Here is a 19,483-nt window from a genome sequence, read left to right on the forward strand (position 1 = left end):
GAATTCATTAAGGCTGAAGCTTAATTTCATTATGCGAAATGAAGTCACGTTTGGACATGATCATAGTTTACAAACAATACTATTATTGATTGCTTTCATTGACGATTACGAGTAGAGTTCTTGTGAGTTCTCAGAGCTAACCTTCTCTGACTGTAAACAGCAAAAACAAAAAGCGTTCAAAAGTAACTCCTACAATTCTCCACGCTGGCTGCATCAACAACTGAAGTAGATAATACGTGCAATATTCATTGTGGTTTCTTCTTCAGACTTTACCGTTTCGGCCCTTTCTTCTGTGTAAGTTCACAATTAGCTTCTGAAACTCCTAATTTTAAGAGACATCTAATAGGACTTTTCAGACGGGCGGTCGGCTTTCCGCAAAGCATTTACCTGCACAATACAACAGAAACCCAGGAAACCGCGGACGTAACTTCATGTCCAGAGTGGGATTCGAGCTCACGATCACACTGTTTAAATGGATGAAGGCAGTACGGGCACTGGACCTGCGGAAACTAAGATGGGCGACGGTAAGGGCGAGGACGTACCAAGGAAAATGGCAGCCGCAACGCAACCGCAATTTCCCAGAAATGTCGCCAATTTCAAGCAGGCAACTGGTTTCCAGATTAGCAGGCGCATACTGAGGAAACTTATGTTTGATTAGTTGCTCACATCATCTTAAGTGGCTATGTTCGCCCGACGTAATGCACGGTTGTATTTTTAATTTCGTGTACTTACTTTCTGCAACGGAAGATAATAACACTGATCCTGTCATAATGTGGTAGTGGTTGAGACGGCGTGAGAAGAGAGGACGTCGACCATAAGGAAAATATTGGGATGTTAATTAATGTGTTTTAATTAAGATCAATTTATTTAGAATAAGAAATATCGCGTTCACACGCGATAAGAAATTTTGACATACAGTCCAACAATTTTAGCAAGACAGAAGGCACCTGATGATGGCCGTATAAAGCCGAGCCATGTAATGTGGAAGAAGGCTGACTATATCATAAGTTGAATTTAAGACGGAAATATAAGTAAAATATGTGACGTAGTGCTGGATGCTTAAATACAGTATTAGGAAAAGAAAACACTGGATGCATCCGTTCTTCTGTGACAGTTTAAACAGACTCGCTTATATTGTTTCGAAAGCACTTAACTTGGATCCAGACTCCATTTCATGAAAATTTCTTTTCCAAGCCAAATCTATTTTGTCCTGCCTAGCATAGTCTGGGTGGCGTTTGTCATCTATACCAAGCCCTTGCTCAAGTAACTGCCCAAAACAAAATTAGCAGCTTCTTCATCCTTTCATGCCATCTTTAGAAACAAATGAATCACTGACTCGCGTTATAGAACAGCTGACACTAGGAAACCACCCGGCAACGCAACTATGAGAAGACTGGCATGTTCCGTTGCTTGGAAGTTGAGTTTCTCAGTCGTTCCGCAAGTTTCTTTGCCGTTTCCTCAATTTGCGCTGCTCAATTCAGGAACAAGTGTTCAACTTAAGCTGATATAAATTCTCGAAATTTGCGGTTGCGTGGCGTTTGCAAGTTTCCTTGGCAGGACAACCCGAAGTACTCAGAGAAAACCTGCCCAGGTGCCACTTTGTCCACCACAAATACCACATGACGTGACCCGGGCTCGAACCCGAGCCGCCGCGGCGTGAAGCCGGCGACTAACGGCCTGTCATTCAGATGGTTGCAAGCAAGATTATGTCGTTCTATGAGCATCGACTGAGCAATCGTAAATGGATAATGTAGTTTCCGAGAATATGGTAGATGGCAGGGCACTTCCGTATTTGTTTTTGTGGTTTATATACGTTTTGTTATTTATAGCCGACTTCTTGCACCATATCGGATGAACTCGTTCTATTCCGCAATTCTCACAAGAACGAAAAGGTAACTGTAAATGAATCAGGAAGGGCGTAGAACTGTTTCAGAGTATTATCTTTGAATTTATCTTCAGGGAGTGAAGAAAACTCTGGAGAATGCTGTGTAAGATTTGAGGTTTTCACGGCGGTGACTACGAAGAAAGCTGTTCAGAATAGACGTTACCAGGAAGGGACTCGAACTGAGTACATACCGAATGCAAGCGCCATTAGGTCTGCTTCAGTCTTGTTAGTCAGCCCTTGTGTAAGGAGGAGGGGGGGATTTCATGTCGCTGTTTATTGCCCGTACCTTTTTCTTTCTCTTTTCTCCTCTTACGGATTGTGACTTCTGACTTTTCCAATACAGAATTAATTTTGGAACACATGGAACTATTCCTTGGATCGGGGATCAGGAAACTATGAAGCCTTTGTCAGCTCAGATGGATACGGCCATAGGTTCCACATTCCTGCCCCAAGCAAGTTAAGAAATGCGATCTTCGTGCTGTAACTTTTCGAAACAGCAAACGCCTTCGATCCACATTCACACATTGCGTAACATGCACCCTTATATCTGGCCAAGTTTCAGGATTCTTTTTGTGAAAATCAACCATTTCGATATAGATAAAATGGTAACTTCAGAGATAAATACCTAAATTTTTGTTTATTTTAAATAATTCTGAAATATAACTCTGGTTGAAATATTTTATTTTCGACGTGGAGCAATAAGTGCGTGATCAGCGGATCAGGCAGCTCTCTCAGTAGAATCTGATGTTATAATTCATATCGCTCCAAGGCTGTTAGTATTGTACTTCCTCTGTTAATTCCAGTATCTTGTAGTGATAGTTTGCAATGCGCCCATTTGCCAACAATATACGTAGCTCTCGCAGTTACTTGTGCTGTACTAACAGACCCCATTAACTATCACAGAGACTGAAGAAATCTCTGGAAAGCCTCACTCTGGCACCGGTCAACGTTATTCGATCCATGAAATGCAATTTCAAAATAATGTCTGGGACGTGAGCTCGGAAAGTATTTGTAACAAAGAAAGATGACATGAGGACGTTCAGGCTGAACGAAAAGTTACACAGTCACATGATCTTGTGTATCACAGATTTAATAAATTAAGAACAGTGAAATTGCTAGGTCATATAATACTCATGAGAAGAACAAAAAAAATATTTATATATATTTTATTGTGATTTTAGAACATCGACCAGTCCGGTGGGTGGGTACCAGCGCTTCGAAAGAGCGTAGTCCTTCTGCCTCCATCTTCAGGGCAGAAGTGGACACAATTTTAGCTGGAGAGCATTACGAGGAGGGAGTCATTGCGGTATGTAAGCGTAGATTGGAGAACAGTATTAAAATGGGTGCTATAGCAACACGACCCGTCCACTGGTAAGAAGATGTGAATTACACTGAAATGGAAGCAAGTTCTAATGGCATGCTTTGCGAAAAATATAATACATATCCAGGTTGCAAGACAACAAAATTTGAAGGTTACTTTTTTCTGGGATGTGACATGCAAAATGGGAGATCGCTACTGGCGTTTCAGAGGGACTTTCTGCCTCCTTCTTCAAGTAGAATAGATAATTCCTTTTATGAACTGCTCAAGGAATACTTTACTCCACGGAGTTGATCGAGATACGGCAGACTATCTCGAGAAAATATTTTAAGTAAAGAAGTGGCGGAAATACACGTAGTCAGCCACTCCAGCCTTGGTTTTGAGTATCATTCAACGAACGGTGATGATAAGGGCATTGTGCAGAGCGGGACGTTTCTCACGTACCGGCCAGATGCCTGTGTACACAGAAACTGTACAGTTGTTGTTTCGGTAGATCCGTCAACTAATTTCCATTCAACCATTTACACTTGAATAAAATTAGGCTGCAGAACCCAGCGATCTCTCGGCGAAGAGGACGCTCAGGTTGCAAGAATTATGGGGACGGGGAAAGAAAAGCACACACAAACATGAATACACTGCGCAATATTAGAACCCGCGATCATAGTGTTCACAGTGCCTAAGACTATTATGTACATTTCGGCCAATAGGTCCTTCTTCGCTCTTAATTTCACTAACAATTGTGTTAGGACAGCAACTGTGTTGTATAGAGAGGTGAAGTGTTCAAACAATCTTCCCTGAACTATTTCTAATATTTCCGCTGAATAAAATCGTATCAAGGAAGATCAAATTCCTAACAGTATTCACCAGTTTTATCAATGGTACATAGCTTCCACAGTTAACATAGCGTTGATTATTGACCCAGCCAAAGTATAAACTGAGGTACAATGGCGGAACAGTGTGGATAGCGCATTCCTAGTAGCACGGTCCAGGGTAGCAGCGCGTCTCGCTGGCCCTCACTCTGTTCCAAAGAGCAGAGCTAGCGCAGCTGAGAGCGGCTAATTCTGTGTTGGCGGGACACCGAGTCGGCATGTAAGAGACGGGAGAGGATAGCCGTCTGGTCGCCAAGCTGTTGTCATGGGCAACGCCCCGGCCAAGGGGCCGCAACAGAAGAACAAGGCTCAGAAGAAATATGTGCACTGGGACCAAGCAGGTAAGTACATGCCATTCTTTTGATGGCACCACCACGTAAATTATGCTTTCATGCGTGGCAGCATTCTTGCATATGGTGTATATGGTTAACTGAAGGAACAGTTCTTAAGTGTTGAACTTAAAATTGTTTTGATAAAGAACAATTTTTTTTTTTGGTATTCGTTTTTGATTTGAGTATCAAATCCGTTTCTTTCATTGTGACGTCATGGAACAACAATATCATGATCAAGAATGTTTTGTCGAGCATGAAGTAAAACATAAAATTATAATAGGCTACGCCGCATAATTTCACACATTTCATCTTCCTCCTTACCGTGATCGGATTCAGTTATGACTCGAATATTTCGGGATATCGGTATCTCAGGATCGCATTACCAAGAGTCATAATCAAGGGAGAGGCGACAACGATAATGAAAAATATAGGATGGGTTGTCCGGAGAGCTGAGACTTTAAGATTTGATTTGTTTTAATGCTGAAATCATTATATTGCTCGTTTCTCAGAGCTACAACACACTGGACATTCATGCAGTTCCACTGTTTACGTGTATGACAAGAAAATACGCTACAGTTCAGACTAGTTTGTTTTTATTAACATGATAAATAGGTCAGCCTTTAAATTGTCGAATCTTAAATGGCCAGTAACTCTCACTGGCCCGTTAAATGCCAGGATGAATACTAAAAGTGCAGGATTTACTTAAATTTGAAATGTTCAATAAATAAATGCGTAAAACCACGAAACAAAGAAACATTTTCTGAAGAAATGTCTGTTCCGTGATACAGCACGCTTCCCATGCTATTAGCTCATAGATGGCACTGTGTGAAGGTACTTCCCTGGTGTTCAAGGCACAATATACGGTGAAGTAACAATATTTTTGTTGTACAGACAGTTGAACAAGTTCTGAGCTATTTCACGTGTCTGTCTGTCTGTCACGTTAATCCAGTGTGAAGGAAAATTCTGATTCTGTAATAAATGGAGGTAGTTACTACTTCACCGTGCTCAACTGCAATATCGGTTATTCATGTTTTAGTAAGGGTAAACTTGCGGTTGTGATTAAAATTCACTGAAGGCTACTTAGTATGAAGATTATTGACATTTGCGAGCAGAAAGGTTTCTTTCATTAAAGATAAAATACACGTGAACATTAATTTCAAATAAACTTTACATTGGTCAGTGCAGTACTGCTACAGTTATAAGATTCGGTTACAATGAAAGTACTTGAGTTTCGGCAACGCCCTGAAGATACTCAGCTGCAATGCCGACCGGAACATCGGCTATCCTGACTGAGGTTTATCGTGAGCTTCCTCAGTCCCTGCACAAAGTGTCCTGATAATACATCTACGAGACCACGACCGCATCCTTCTAAATCCCTTCTCATTCAATTGTTCTTTTCACTGGCTCTGCAGCCCCCTTGGGCCCGGACCTCTGATTTTTAAGTTTCATGATTATTTTACTGACGGTAGGACTCCTTAGAAGAGTGATCAGCACATCACAAGGCCGCTACCTAAACACAGGACGACACAAACACAGAACAAACGCATACGCATACCAAACATCCATGCCCTGAGTGGGATTCGAACCAACGATCCCGGCTTCCGAGCGAGCGAAGACAGTACATGCCTTAGACCGCTGGGCTACCGTGACCGGCCCTTCCCAATCACTATTCCCAAATATTCCTTTCATAGAAACTACAATCTGGATATTGGCAGCGACTTAAAGTAAGCCGCAAGATTATGTTACACCTTATGACAGATGAATAAGCCCTATTAATTAATTTTAAAGCTTCTTAAGTTTTTCTTTGACGTATATTTTATACAGCGTGTGCAAGTATATATTACATATGACTGTTAAGTTTACCCGCAAATTATTCGCGATCTGTGTCCTCTAATTTGTTATAAATTAAATTTATTGCAGCAAAAGGACCAGCGTCTAATGTATCACTGTATACAATCGGCAGTGTTGGTCTGAACTGCCAGACGTTTTGAGAGCCTTATCCATAAACTATATAAAGAAATTTCGCACATTCCACACTCGTAACAAGGACCTACCATCTCCTTGTTCGCATTGCTGGGTGTATCCCTTGCTGCCTTCAAATAGAAGCACAGACTGTCCAAAAATGTAAAGATTACAAGACAGAAGCGCCGCAACTCAACGCAATCTTTCCTGTCTGAAAGGTCTTGCGTGCATACGTACGGGCATACACGTATATACGTGTGCTCGTGCATGTTTGCCCTTTGTGGGGAATAAAGTGCAATCACGAAAGAAAAATGCCCGCACGAAAAAAAAATTGTTCCAAGCATTAAAAAATCATATTTACGAAAACAATATTTCATTTACAGCTCATTTATATTTTGTACCTTAACCTAATGGTATTCTGCCTCTGTCAAGGCGACATTTTGATGGTGGACGACAAAGGACTCAATATGCATAAGGTCAAATTTTCTTAACCTGTGAAGCGTCTGTTTACATAATTATAATTTTGCCTGTAGTTTCGTACGGGTGTGAATCTGGGTTGCCATGTTTGACATCGCTTTCTTTTTTCAGAAATTCACAGCACGGAACAATAAATAGAAACGCGTTATAATTTATGTATATTTTTCTAAAAACGTACCAGGGCCTGTTATAACAACGCGATAGAGAGCATTGGGAACTGACTTGGCAACGTAACTACGATTCTTAGCGTGTGTTCATAGGAAATCACGTTCTACGTTCCGAGTGAATATGCAGACCTATAAACGATATTAGGGAATGCAACTAGTTCAACATCAACATGCGTTTCGTATGATTTTTATATTCTTACATATAAATTTTAACTGATATGTTTGATACTGTGTGGGATTGTCTCATTTAAATCAATTTCATTTTGTACAAACTTTATGCTTTTCGACATTATCCGTCGTCACAAAGTTTTAGGTCCTATTAACTTCATTTTGAATGTAGTAATGATACAGTAAGTGTAGGAGCCGGGATAGCGCAGTCGGTTAGAGCCTGTCTACGGGCTGGAAGACCGAGGGGTCGGAAATCGAGTCCCGGTAGGGTCAAGAATTTTCTATTCTCCACGTCGTCCAGACCGGCTCTGGGGTCCACCAAACCTCCTGTCCAATGGGTACCGGGTGCTCTATCCTCGAGGGTGAAGCTGACCACTTACTTCAAGCTAGTGCCGATGTCAAGATAACGTGGAGCTATACATCCACTCTCCCATACACCTTCATGGTGCAGTGCTTAATTAGTTAAGCACAGGGACAACTTTACCTTTAGAGTAAGCGCAGCGTCCCCGGGCGTGAAGCTTACCACTCAGCTCCACCTAGTGTCCAGCTTACGCATGCTAGGAACTGTACCTCGTGGCTTGGCACAGGGACAACTTTACCTTTGTAATTAACTAATTAGTTATAGCGGGTGCTTTCTCAATAGATAGTTCTACCATGACGCTATGAAGCATGTATTGCTTCGTTTGAAAATATTAGTGTTGGTCTGTATGGTCGCTGTTATATAATTAACACTTGGGTTAAACGTGCATGTTAAAATTAAATCGGAGACCTCTATATTCTCCATTAGCTCATCCCTATGTCTCGTTGTAGCAAAATAATTGGTGAAACTCTATTCTTTATAACGCCGGTCACGGTATTCGAGCGGTCTAAGGTATGTGCTGTCTTCGCTCGCTCAGAAGCCGGGATCGTGGGTTCGAATCCCACACAAGGCATGGATGTTTGGTGTGTATATGTGTTGTCCTGTGTTTAGGTAGAGGCCTTGCGACGAGCTGGTCACTCGCCCAAGGACTCCTACCGTCTGTAAAATGACCATGAAACTGAAAATCAGAGACCAAGGCCCAAGGGGGCTGTAGAGCTAGTGAAATAAAAAATGTCCTTTATAACATCACAAGATTTAACCACATGTTTAACCATAATGGAATCACATTCTCAGGCAGGATACGAACATGTGGTCTGCCATAAAGGAGACTTCAGACCAGGAGACTTGTAGCAACATAGAGCTGTTCTTTTAAGGCGCGTCCACATTACTCGTGCTCGTGCTCGTCGGGATGGCCTTCCATCGTTTTGCTCAGTTCCCTCAGAAAATTCGATAATTTGAAAAGGTAAAGGATATCGAATATGAATAATAATATACATACTTGTACAGTCATGTGTAACATACATTGTCAAGGCCGTCAAGGCCACGCCATAGCTCAAGCTGTTAGTCACTGGCTTCTCACCGTGGCAGCCCGGATTCGATCCAGAGTCTGATCAAGTGGGATTTGTGGTGGGCAAAGTGGCGCTGGGGCGGGTTTTCTCCGAGTACTTCGGTTTCCCCTGCCAATCTTCATTCCACCAAATTATCCATCATCATAATCACCCGGGGCAGACTACAATAGGCCAATCAGTGGCCGCCGTTCCGAGTGGACCCAGTTGGACTCCCTCCCGTAAGCAAATTTAAAAAAAATATTGTCACGTGTTCGGTAGGTCACGCGACAAATAACTTCACGCCGTATTGAATATAGCGAATTTATTGAACACTCGCCCTCGCACTCATACAATTCACAGTTACACAATTACTGCCATCTGCAGTATCACAATTACACCCACTGCTCTCGGCGACTTCACGATCCGCACTGTGTCACTCCTGATCACATACTGCTCAGCCAGCTTTTTATACCGTTCCCTGTTGCCTCGTGTTACAGTGGTGTCCTATGTTACGTCACCGCGGAAGGGGGCGGAGTGTTGACTGGCCTGTTACAGTAGCAGCGGCAGCGCTCCGAAGCTGTTACGTCACCGCTGGCTGGGGAGGGGGTGTCCTGCATAGAGCATATACCTCACAATATATATACATTGTCACGTGTAGTAGGGTATGCGTGAAGAAAATAACGGATAGTTCGATTTATTATCTCTTCGGTTACAAATTCTTTACAAGTTCTCTTAATCACACATAACTACAGCGTTGTCGCTGATGTACACAACTTCCAGTTCAAAGTTGCACACGCACTAGGATTGTCCGTCTTCATTAGTCGTCTCCTAGCAACGGATCTCTGCACAGGAAGTACCGCTTCAAATCACAATGATGTCTTGCCATTTATTTTTTCAATCACCATGGAACCTCGGAACTCTGTTACACCTCAGGGGGAGGGGGTGAGAAAATATGATTACTTTAGTCTGTCGCTACCCTTTTTAGCTAAAATCTTCGATGCACTCGGCTGCCGTCTGCTGTCTTGGTTATGGTCGCTCGGGATCGGTCGTGGACGGGATGGTTATGAAGGGGTGAATCAAAACTCCCTGCGTACATCCTATCCTATGTACACTGGTCTATTTACATTGATATTTACATTAAAAAGGGCCGCCTTTGGCCTGTTTACATAACAGCTTCTCGCTACTCTCTTTCTAATTTCCCTCTGGGGGTGGGGAGTACCGTGAGACTGTTGCTTCCCTTCATTGCCTGTCACTCTCTACACCATTGCTACCCTATTCTACCCTGGCGCTTGCTGGGGTACACTGGAGACTGTACTTTGAGATCATACAACAACACTTTTATCTACTCTATTGTTTAACAGCATGGCTAATATGAGCAAAGAGACTTACTTGCAATAGAAATGCAGATAAATGTCGCCATCCACCATCTCGTGGCACACATATCGAATAGGGCCTCCGGCTGACAACTGGTTATTACGTTTTAGATGTGATCCCTAAGTCTCCTAAATTCAGTAATTTATATCTTTAACTTGCTGAATCGGCTGTTGACGAAAGAGGGAGGTTAACTCCTCCTTTCGTCCTAAATTTCGGGGTGGAAGGTTTCCATTGGCTACCCCTACGGTTGTGGGTGGGCCCGGGGTACTTTATCGCTGCGTATTTGATAATATTATAATACTCCAGTGGCCCCATTAGCAGAGCTTCTTACTTATGTGATTACGCATAAATGCTGATCATCAACATTCTTAACCTAGTTGCCTGTCCAGGTGTTGACATACTAATGTAATGGCTGTAAAACACTTTTCGCAAGTCTCGGAACATTTAAGCAATGTCTTTCGATTTTCAGTCTCGAATTTGGGACACGAAAAACTCAACTAAAAACTCTCCTGAACTCTTAACTACACTGCACTGCACTCTGCACTAATCCAAGCTACAACGGGTCTTCGTTATATAGGCTTCACACGTGCAACATAGAAAACACAAGTGAAGTGATTCCTAGCCAGCGAGTTATTGGCACTCTGACGGTTGCCTAGTAATGAGCTATACCATTCGTCCACCGAGACACATATTACATTGTAGCACTTTGGAACGTGTTTACTGGGTCGTTGCCTAGAAACGCTCTGAGCAAATCTCTTAAATACATACATAAACCTATCTAAGTAAGAATAGAACAAAGAGACAAATCTCTTGATGTAATCTTAATTTAAACATTAAAAGTGGGGGCACGCGGTAGGGTAGTTGGTTCAGGCACTAGGCTACAAGTCGGAAGGTAGCGGGTTCCAATCCCGATTACTTCATTGGATTTTTTTAGTTGACCTAATCCTTCCAGCCGCACTATGGCCCTGGGGTCGACGCAGCCTCTAACAGAAATGGGTACCAGGAATAGTCTTAGAATGTTCTTGGGGTTAAAGGGCGGCCTGCATGTAAGGCTGACAACCTTGCCGCCATCTATGAGCCGATTGTCCTCAACGTCTCACAACCCTATGGGCCTCCACGGCCTCTTACAGAGATACCTTTACTTACTTACTTTACATTAACAGTAATAATAATTCAATTCATTTTAGAGTCTTTGCCAGTAACATTGGCACATTGCTCACAAACACTAAAATTTATGACAAAGATACAGTGGATGAACAAAAATATGGAAACACCCAACAAAAACACATTACCATGACTAATATGGTGTAGGACAACCTCTGGCTTGCAGAACTGCTTGCAGTCTCCTTTGAATGGATAAATAGAGGTCCTGTATGATTTGCAAGGGAGTCTTATACCATTCTTCCTGAAAAACATTGGCAAATTCTGTTAACCATGATGGAGGTGGATAGCGCGCACGCAGATTGCTCTCCAAAACAGACCACAAAGGCTCAATAATATTGATAGGTGGCGATTTTGGGGGCCAAGGCAGACGTGACACTTCATCTTCGTGCTCAGAAAACCAGTCCTGGACGATGTGAGCTATGTGAACACAGGCATAGTTGGCTTGGTAAATGGCATCACCATTAGGGAACAAAGTTTGCACCATGGGATGGACCTGGTCGCTCAAAATGGTCACATAGTCTTTGGCAGTGACGTGACCTTGCAAGGTAATGATGGGTCCGACAGAATACCACGATATGGCTGCCAATACCATGATCGAACCCCCACCACGCTTCATCTTGGCAGCAAACAATCTGGATCGTAAGCTTGGTATGGCGTTCTCCAGACGTAAACTCTGCCAGAAGTCGGAAACAGTGTAAAGGTGAACTCATCCGACCAAATGACCGTCTTCCATTGCTCCATAGTACAGGTTTTATGACTTCGGCACCACACTCTCCTCTCAGTGGCATTTTGATCACTGATGAGTGGCTTTGGAATTGCAGCTCGTCCAGAAATACCCTGATTGTGGAGTTTCCATCGTACTGTTTTGGTGCTGACAGGGTTTGTGAGCGTGACATTTGGTTCAGCAGTCACTTTTGCAGCTGTAGTCTTCTTATTTTTCGTCACAATCCTACGCAATGTTCGTCTGTCTCGATCACTCAACACACATTTCCGTCCACGCTGGTGTTTATCGGATGCGGTTTTTCCAGTCCTCCTGTATGCGGTCATAATCTTGGATACTGTGCCTCGCGAAACACCAAAAACCTCGGCTACCTTGGTTACGGAAGCACCCACCATACGGGCCCCAACTATTTACCTACGTTCGAATTCTGTTAACTCTGACATGATGCACTAAAATCTGCACAGAACACTGTCTCGACAACAAATGAAGCTTGCAATGTATTGCGGAGGTTGCACAGGTAGTGGTGTTGGGCAGATACGACAGCATTACCTACAAACGTCGCTAAAATAAACACTTCAATTCAGATATGCATTTCACGAGGTGTTTCCATATTTTTGTCCATCCCCTGTAAAATGAAAAGGATAATTTAACCAAAATTATGCAAAGAAAATGTTTCCTCCCGTGAAATGTTGCCCAAATGGAGAACGTCAGGAAATTGGCATGTACCATTAGCAGCATTTGCACGTCTGGCTGAATGGCTGAATCTTACTCTGTTGCTTACTGTCAAATAGAGAAGTCTACAATCAAAATATCGAGTACACGAAGGCTAACAGAGTCTATGATAGGAGGACGGTCTAATTTCCCTTTAAAACACTATAAAGAAATAGACCATCAAGATTCTGTGGTTTGGAATAAGTTTCTCTAAATTTTAAAAACTCTAAAACCAAATGATATTTGCTAGAGAAACCAAATTTATCAATTCGACTGTAACATACACTTATAATTTTTTTTGCATGTTATAAAGTTTGTTAGAATATGCCAATATGAGTTTATTCCAGGCGACCAACGGATACTCAAGCTTTACTCTAACTAAAACAACGTATAAAATCTTAAGGCTACCCATGAAAGAAAATGTATTATGAAACTGATGAGCCCTAGAAGCTTTAGTGTGGTAGAGTATAACTTCGTAACTCAGTTACTTCTTGCATACTGAGCAGGGACCATGCGGCCGATTCTACTGGTATAACCAGGATACAATTCTTTCATGGTTTAAAAAGTTACAGAAATACGTGGAACATTCTTACAAAAATTAAATGATGAATTCTGCATAACTTGATAACAGATAGTTTGTGTAGGAGTTTATATTTAATTGCCAGTATGATGTGATGAAGTGCGTATTACAAGAGCGTTTAATGAAGCCCTCAGAAACATTCTTGTAGTCGCTCTTTTCAACATAGCAGTAATTGGAACATAGCAGGAGAGGCAGTGGGCGGAGAGAGAGAGGGTCTGTCATCAGGGCGTCTTCCTCCACTTCCTCCGCCTGTACACGGACTTCCGCAGTTAAAACAACCGATTACCTGAAGCTGTAAAACAGATCGCTAGTTCATGTAATATTTTTAAGAATAATGCAGGAGAGGTCGGAAGTAGCCAGACACAAAATATTATAAAATATCATTTGCGTATCTTGAATAGTCTTGCAGCCAACACGTTTGTTGTTACACATCCAGCAATGGAAGTACAGATTTCTGGATTTTATCATTATCTGAACATGCCACAAATATCTTTTGAGCGATTAGCACTCTTGTTTAGTGTTTGGAAATGCGGCCCGCAGACCTGCTTTCCTCAAGAAGTTCTCTATTGATTTCCACCACATCCCTTTAAGCAAAACGCTTGAATAATACGTTAAAGTAGGTGACAGCCATTTCATTTCGCATCACACCAAATTCTTCATGCACATTCATCCTGCTCTTAAACACTGCGGTAGCGTAGTTGGTTCAGGTACTATGCTGCAAGCCAGAAGGTCGCGGGTTCGAGTCCCGTTGAGGTGGATTCTTTCAATTTACGTAATCCTTCCAGTCGCACTATGACCCTGGGGTCAACTCAGCCTCTAACAGAAATGAGTACCAGGAATCTTCCTGCGGGGGTAAATGGCGGCCGGCGCCTATGGCTGACAACCTTACCGCCGTCTGAGAGCCGATTGTCTAGACAGTGTTGCGCAACCTTCATCTACTCGCGGCACACCATGAAGTGTCCGTGACTCAACACGGCACACCGAAATGTTATTCCCCTCAAAAACGCATGAAATCAGACAATTAATATAAATACGTAACGTGGTCAACTTATTACTATAATATTATTATATTGTTATTTTATTATCATTAAACAGAAATCGACTCGTTCGTTTATTATCAATTAATGAAATTTAATTCACTGTAGAGTGTAGACAATACACTTCTATTACTATTAAAGTAAATACAGTAATTCTACTCATAGCCTCAATGTGATACTTGCGCCTGCGTAGCTGCACACAGGCGACTGATCCGTGGTGGAATCGTTGACAACGCGAGTCTCATTTCTTCATCGATGGATTTGAGCCGCTCCCTCTTTAATGCCTTAATTTCAGTTAACGCCGAGAATCCCAGTTCACACAAATCTGTAGTTGAAAATGGCAATAACACATTAACTGCCATCTCGGAGATAGCCGGGTATTCACTCCTTATTGCCAACCAAAACGTATCCAAAGGAACTTCGAGAAGTTTTAGTTTCAATGTTCTGTCTGCTTTTAAATCTGCGAGTTCCTCTTGTATATTAATCGGAAGATGTTCTGAATTCGCAACGAATGGATCACGAACCCAGTCGAAATCTTGTACACTGTCTCCAAAATACTTATTGAATTTCTGCAGCAGCATTTCTAATTGTCGTTTAATTGTGTCCATCACCATTTTATTGCCTTCAGCAAGTGGCCATACAGTCGGGGACATCTCAAACGACCCATCTGTAATTCTCTGTATCCATAATTCAGCTTATTTCCAGATCCTTGTACCTTATCCATAGTAGTTAGTTTATTTTCGTTCCTACCTTGCATCTTTCTGTTCAGCTCTTTCAAGTGTACGAAAATATCGGAAAGATATGCCAACCCTCATACCCATTCATCATCTGCAAATAAATCCGCGTACTCATGCCCCTCAACAGTCAAAAATGCACGTACCTCCTCATTAAGTTCAAATATATTCGCGTTAACACTTTTCCTCGTGATAACCACTGTACTTCTGTATGTAGTAGGAGTGTAATGTGTTCTGATTCCATTTCCTGACACAAAATGGAAAAAAAAAGCCGCGAATTTAGGGGCCGCGATTTGAATAATTTGAATAAGCCAAGCAAGAAACGAGCATGAAGCAGGCTACCCGCTGCTTACTGCCTGGTTCTTGTTGGTTTCTTGCTTGGCTTACTCTTCAACCCTCAAGACGGAAGTGATTTCTTCCTCCGAATCGTCAATTGACTTCAACGGTCTATGCAGCGTTATATACTAAAGATAAGCTTTATAACCGCCACTTTGAGGACCTCCAGTCGTTCTACTACTGTCTACTTACAAATTTATCTTCATATGCACTGATAATCGTACAACAAAACCTTCTTGTTACAAGAACCTGAAGGGGCGGAACTTCACCATTGCACGTGATTTGCTGGCTGACAGGGAATGCTTACTCCCAGCTAACATAACCTAAATCAGGTTTCCTCAGGCGATAAGATTAATCTTCGGCTTGAGCGTTCGCTTGTGGAGGTCGGAGCGGCCCACATTGATGCGATTGATGTCTCTTCAATATTGAGGAGCGAACATACTGTCCATGGTTTGCACCTTAATCCTCGAGGCAAGGACAAGCTGACGCGACTCATTGCAGAGAGCATTAAAGGCAGACACATTCCAGTTGTCATGGGTGTTCAGAATCATTTTTAGGATAAAGAGTGCAAGTAAAGTTTATCAAGTAAAAGAAATTGCAAAAGAAACTAATCTTTCAGACAATAATGTAAGTGAACCAATAGAAATCGGAAAAGGTAATTGCAGTCTACTAAATTCAGTGAATAATAAAGTACTAAGAATATTCCATCAGAATATAAGAGGATTGAGAAACAAAACAAATGAACTAATAAGCTCCATGAATTCAAATCTTCCACACATACTGTGCCTTACTGAACATCACATGAAACAGCTGGAATTAGAACATCTTCACTTAGAAAATTATAATTTAGGTGCTAGATACTGTAGGAAAACACTGGAGAAAGGAGGAGTGAGTATTTTTGTACATGAAAACCTAAAATTTACTAAAATAAATTTAGAAGATTATTGCAAAGACCAGGATCTGGAAGCATGTGCTCTAAAGTTAGACTCTCCTTTTTCTAATATTTGTATACTGACTTTATATAGAGCCCCATCTGGAAACTTCGATCACTTTATAAATAGATTAGAAACCATCCTAAATGTACTGCATAGTTCAAAAGTTGAATTTATAATTTGTGGTGATATAAATATAAACTATCTCATCGACAGTAATAGGAAACTAAATTTAGACTCTTTGTTATCATCTTACAATCTCTCCAGTACTGTTAACTTTCCCACAAGAGTTCAAAATAATTCTAGTTCAGCGATAGATAATATATTCATTGATAACTCAAAATTAAGAGACTATACTGTAGGACCCTTTATAAATGGCTTATCCGATCATGATGCTCAACTCATAGAAATAAATAATATTGACCTTCAGCCCAGTAATCAACAATATCAAACAGTAAGGAAAATCAACAAGCATACGATGGCAGATTTTGTCACAAAATTAAGTAATGAATCATGGGACAATGTATTTGACAGCAATAATATTGATTCTAAATTTAATTGCTTTCTGAACACATACTTGAGGATCTTTTATTCAAGCTTTCCCTTAAAAATAGTCAAAAATGAAAATAAAAACAAATCCACCTGGATAACAATTGGAATAAAAACTTCATGTAAACACAAAAGACAACTATATTTGGCCAGTAGGGACAGTAATGATCCAAGACTAAAAAGTCACTACAAAATGTACTGTAAAATTTTGTCAAAAGTCATTAAAGAAGCCAAACAGAATAACTATAACAGCCAAATTCTAAAATCAAACAATAAAATTAAAACCACCTGGGATATTGTGAAAGTTGAATCAGGAAAGAAATCTGTTAATGAAGACGTACAAAGTTTGAATATTGAAGGGAAGTCCACTAACAATCCACAAGCTATCGCAAGTGCATTTAATGAATATTTCCTTTCATTAGCTGAGAAAACATATACCAATAATAATAATAATAATAATAATAATAATAATAATAATAATAATAATAATCCAATATACTATCTGTCTCGTGCCTTTAACAATTCATTTCCAAATATCAATCTCAAATTCTCAACAAGGAAGGAAATTGAAAACATTATTAAATCCCTTAAGCCCAAAAATTCACATGGATATGATGAAATCTCTACCAAATTACTTAAAGCAAGCTCTGTTTACATCAGTTCACCCTTGAATCATCTATGTAATAAATCTTTATCATCAGGTACTTTTCCTCAACGCTTAAAATACGCTGTAATGAAACCACTTTTTAAAAAAGGAGAGAGAAAATGCATCTCTAATTACAGACCAATATCCATATTGACTTCATTCTCAAAAGTCTTTGAAAAAGTTATGTATAATAGACTACTTGAACACTTAAATTCTAACAACATATTAGTCAAAGAGCAATTTGGATTTAGGAAAGACCTAACAACAGAAAAAGCAACCTATGAACTAACTAACGATATTTTAAGTGCTCTCAATGACAGATTAATTGTGGGAGGGATTTTCTGTGATCTAGCAAAAGCTTTCGATTGTGTTAATCATGATATCTTACTATCGAAATTAAATTTCTATGGAATAACTGGCAAAGCTAATGAATGGATCAAATCATACCTCAAAAACAGGTATCAAAGAGTTGAAATAAATAATAAAAACTCCAGTCATAATGCATTTTCAAACTGGGGAATTATAAAGCACGGTGTTCCACAAGGATCAATTTTAGGTCCCTTACTTTTTCTTCTCTACATAAATGATCTATCTAAAACCATCAACAATAAATCTAAACCAATTCTATATGCAGATGACACTAGTATAATATTTAAGAACTCTAAATTTGAAAACTTTAAAAATGACATAAATATTGTATTTGAAGCCTTAAACAGATGGTTCGAAGCCAATTTACTCTCATTAAATTTTGATAAAACCCATTACATATCATTCACAACTAAAAACAACCACCAAATTGATCTGGACATCAGTTATGCCAACAAATTAATCTGTAAAGTACTTGATACAAAATTCCTTGGAATACATGTAGACAGTACACTGTCTTGGAAAATACATATTGAACAAATTATACCTAAATTAAATGCAGCTTGCTATGCGATGAGATCAATTAAGCCTTTTATGTCACAGGAAACATTGAAGATGGTTTACCATGCCTACTTTCATTCTATTATGAACTATGGATTAATATTTTGGGGGAACTCTTCACATAGTGTAATAATTTTTAAAATACAAAAGAATATAATTAGAATCATTACAGGATGTAGAAGTAGAGATTCATGTAGAGAATTATTTAAGAAATTAAAAATTCTACCTCTTCAATCGCAATACATATTATCGCTTCTCTTATTTGTTGTTTACAACAAAGATAAATTCAAATTAAATTCTGATGTCTATAACATGAATACTAGACAAAAATATAACTTCCACCTACCCTCATCAACTTTATCAGTATATCAAAAAGGAGTCTACTTTACTGGCATAAAAGTGTTCAACAATCTGCCACAAAGTATTAAAAACTTGGGCAATGATACTAAAAAGTTTAAATCAGAGTTAAAGAATTATCTACATGCTCATTCCTTCTACTCTTTAGATGAATACTTCAATGTAAATAGAGAATGATGTAAAATTAAGTTATATTAATTTTTAAGCTAAAATTGCCTGTACTTATGTATGTAACCTTTTCACTTGTTCTGTATCCAAAGGTACTAACCTGCTTAGGATTTATAGAATGTAAATAAATTCAATTCAATTCAATTCAATAACGCTTGTGACTTGTATTCATGAGGTGCCCACTTCGAAGTTCAGCGTGCACACCGAACATTCCGAGACATTTCGATGGTTTTCTCACTTACTCCCAGTGAAATTCCTGGGTAGTGCCTAAAATTAGCCGACGGCCGTTTCCTTCCACATCCTTTCCAGTTCATAGTCATTCTCATCCAGTCATTCGGTGCCGTGTAGTCTGAATTACTGACAGATCCGTTAAACAAACTGTGCAGCAGTATATGGCTCAAGTCAGGAACCACAAACTCGTACTGACTAGACACCGAACAATATTACAAGGGTGCACAGTTATCTGAGGAGCCAGAATAGCGTAGACGGCACAGCAACTGGCTACGGGCTGGACGACCGAGGGGTCGGAGTTCGAGTCCCTGTAAGGTCAAGAGTTTTCTCTTCTGCACGTCGTCCAGACCGGCTGTGGCACCCACCCAACATCCTATCCAAAGTTTACCGGGGGTAATTCGGCCGAGGCGTGAAGCTGACCACTCACCGCC

The 19,483-nt window shown here is 40.4% G+C and overlaps 1 protein-coding gene across 1 annotated transcript in view; it reads left to right on the forward strand.

The window, feature by feature from the left end:
• The first annotated feature begins 4,238 nt into the window (after positions 1 to 4,238).
• Positions 4,239 to 19,483, forward strand: part of LOC111871980 (titin homolog) — a 46,260-nt gene continuing 31,015 nt past the window's right edge. The window contains exon 1 of the mRNA XM_023865427.2: positions 4,239 to 4,413. Coding sequence (XP_023721195.1) covers positions 4,338 to 4,413 — 76 coding nt within the window. The 5' untranslated portion in view covers positions 4,239 to 4,337. The remainder of the gene's footprint in view (positions 4,414 to 19,483) is intronic.

Source organism: Cryptotermes secundus, unplaced genomic scaffold (genome assembly GCF_002891405.2).
Source record: "Cryptotermes secundus unplaced genomic scaffold, Csec_1.0 scaffold2529, whole genome shotgun sequence".
Lineage (NCBI taxonomy): Eukaryota > Metazoa > Arthropoda > Insecta > Blattodea > Kalotermitidae > Cryptotermes > Cryptotermes secundus.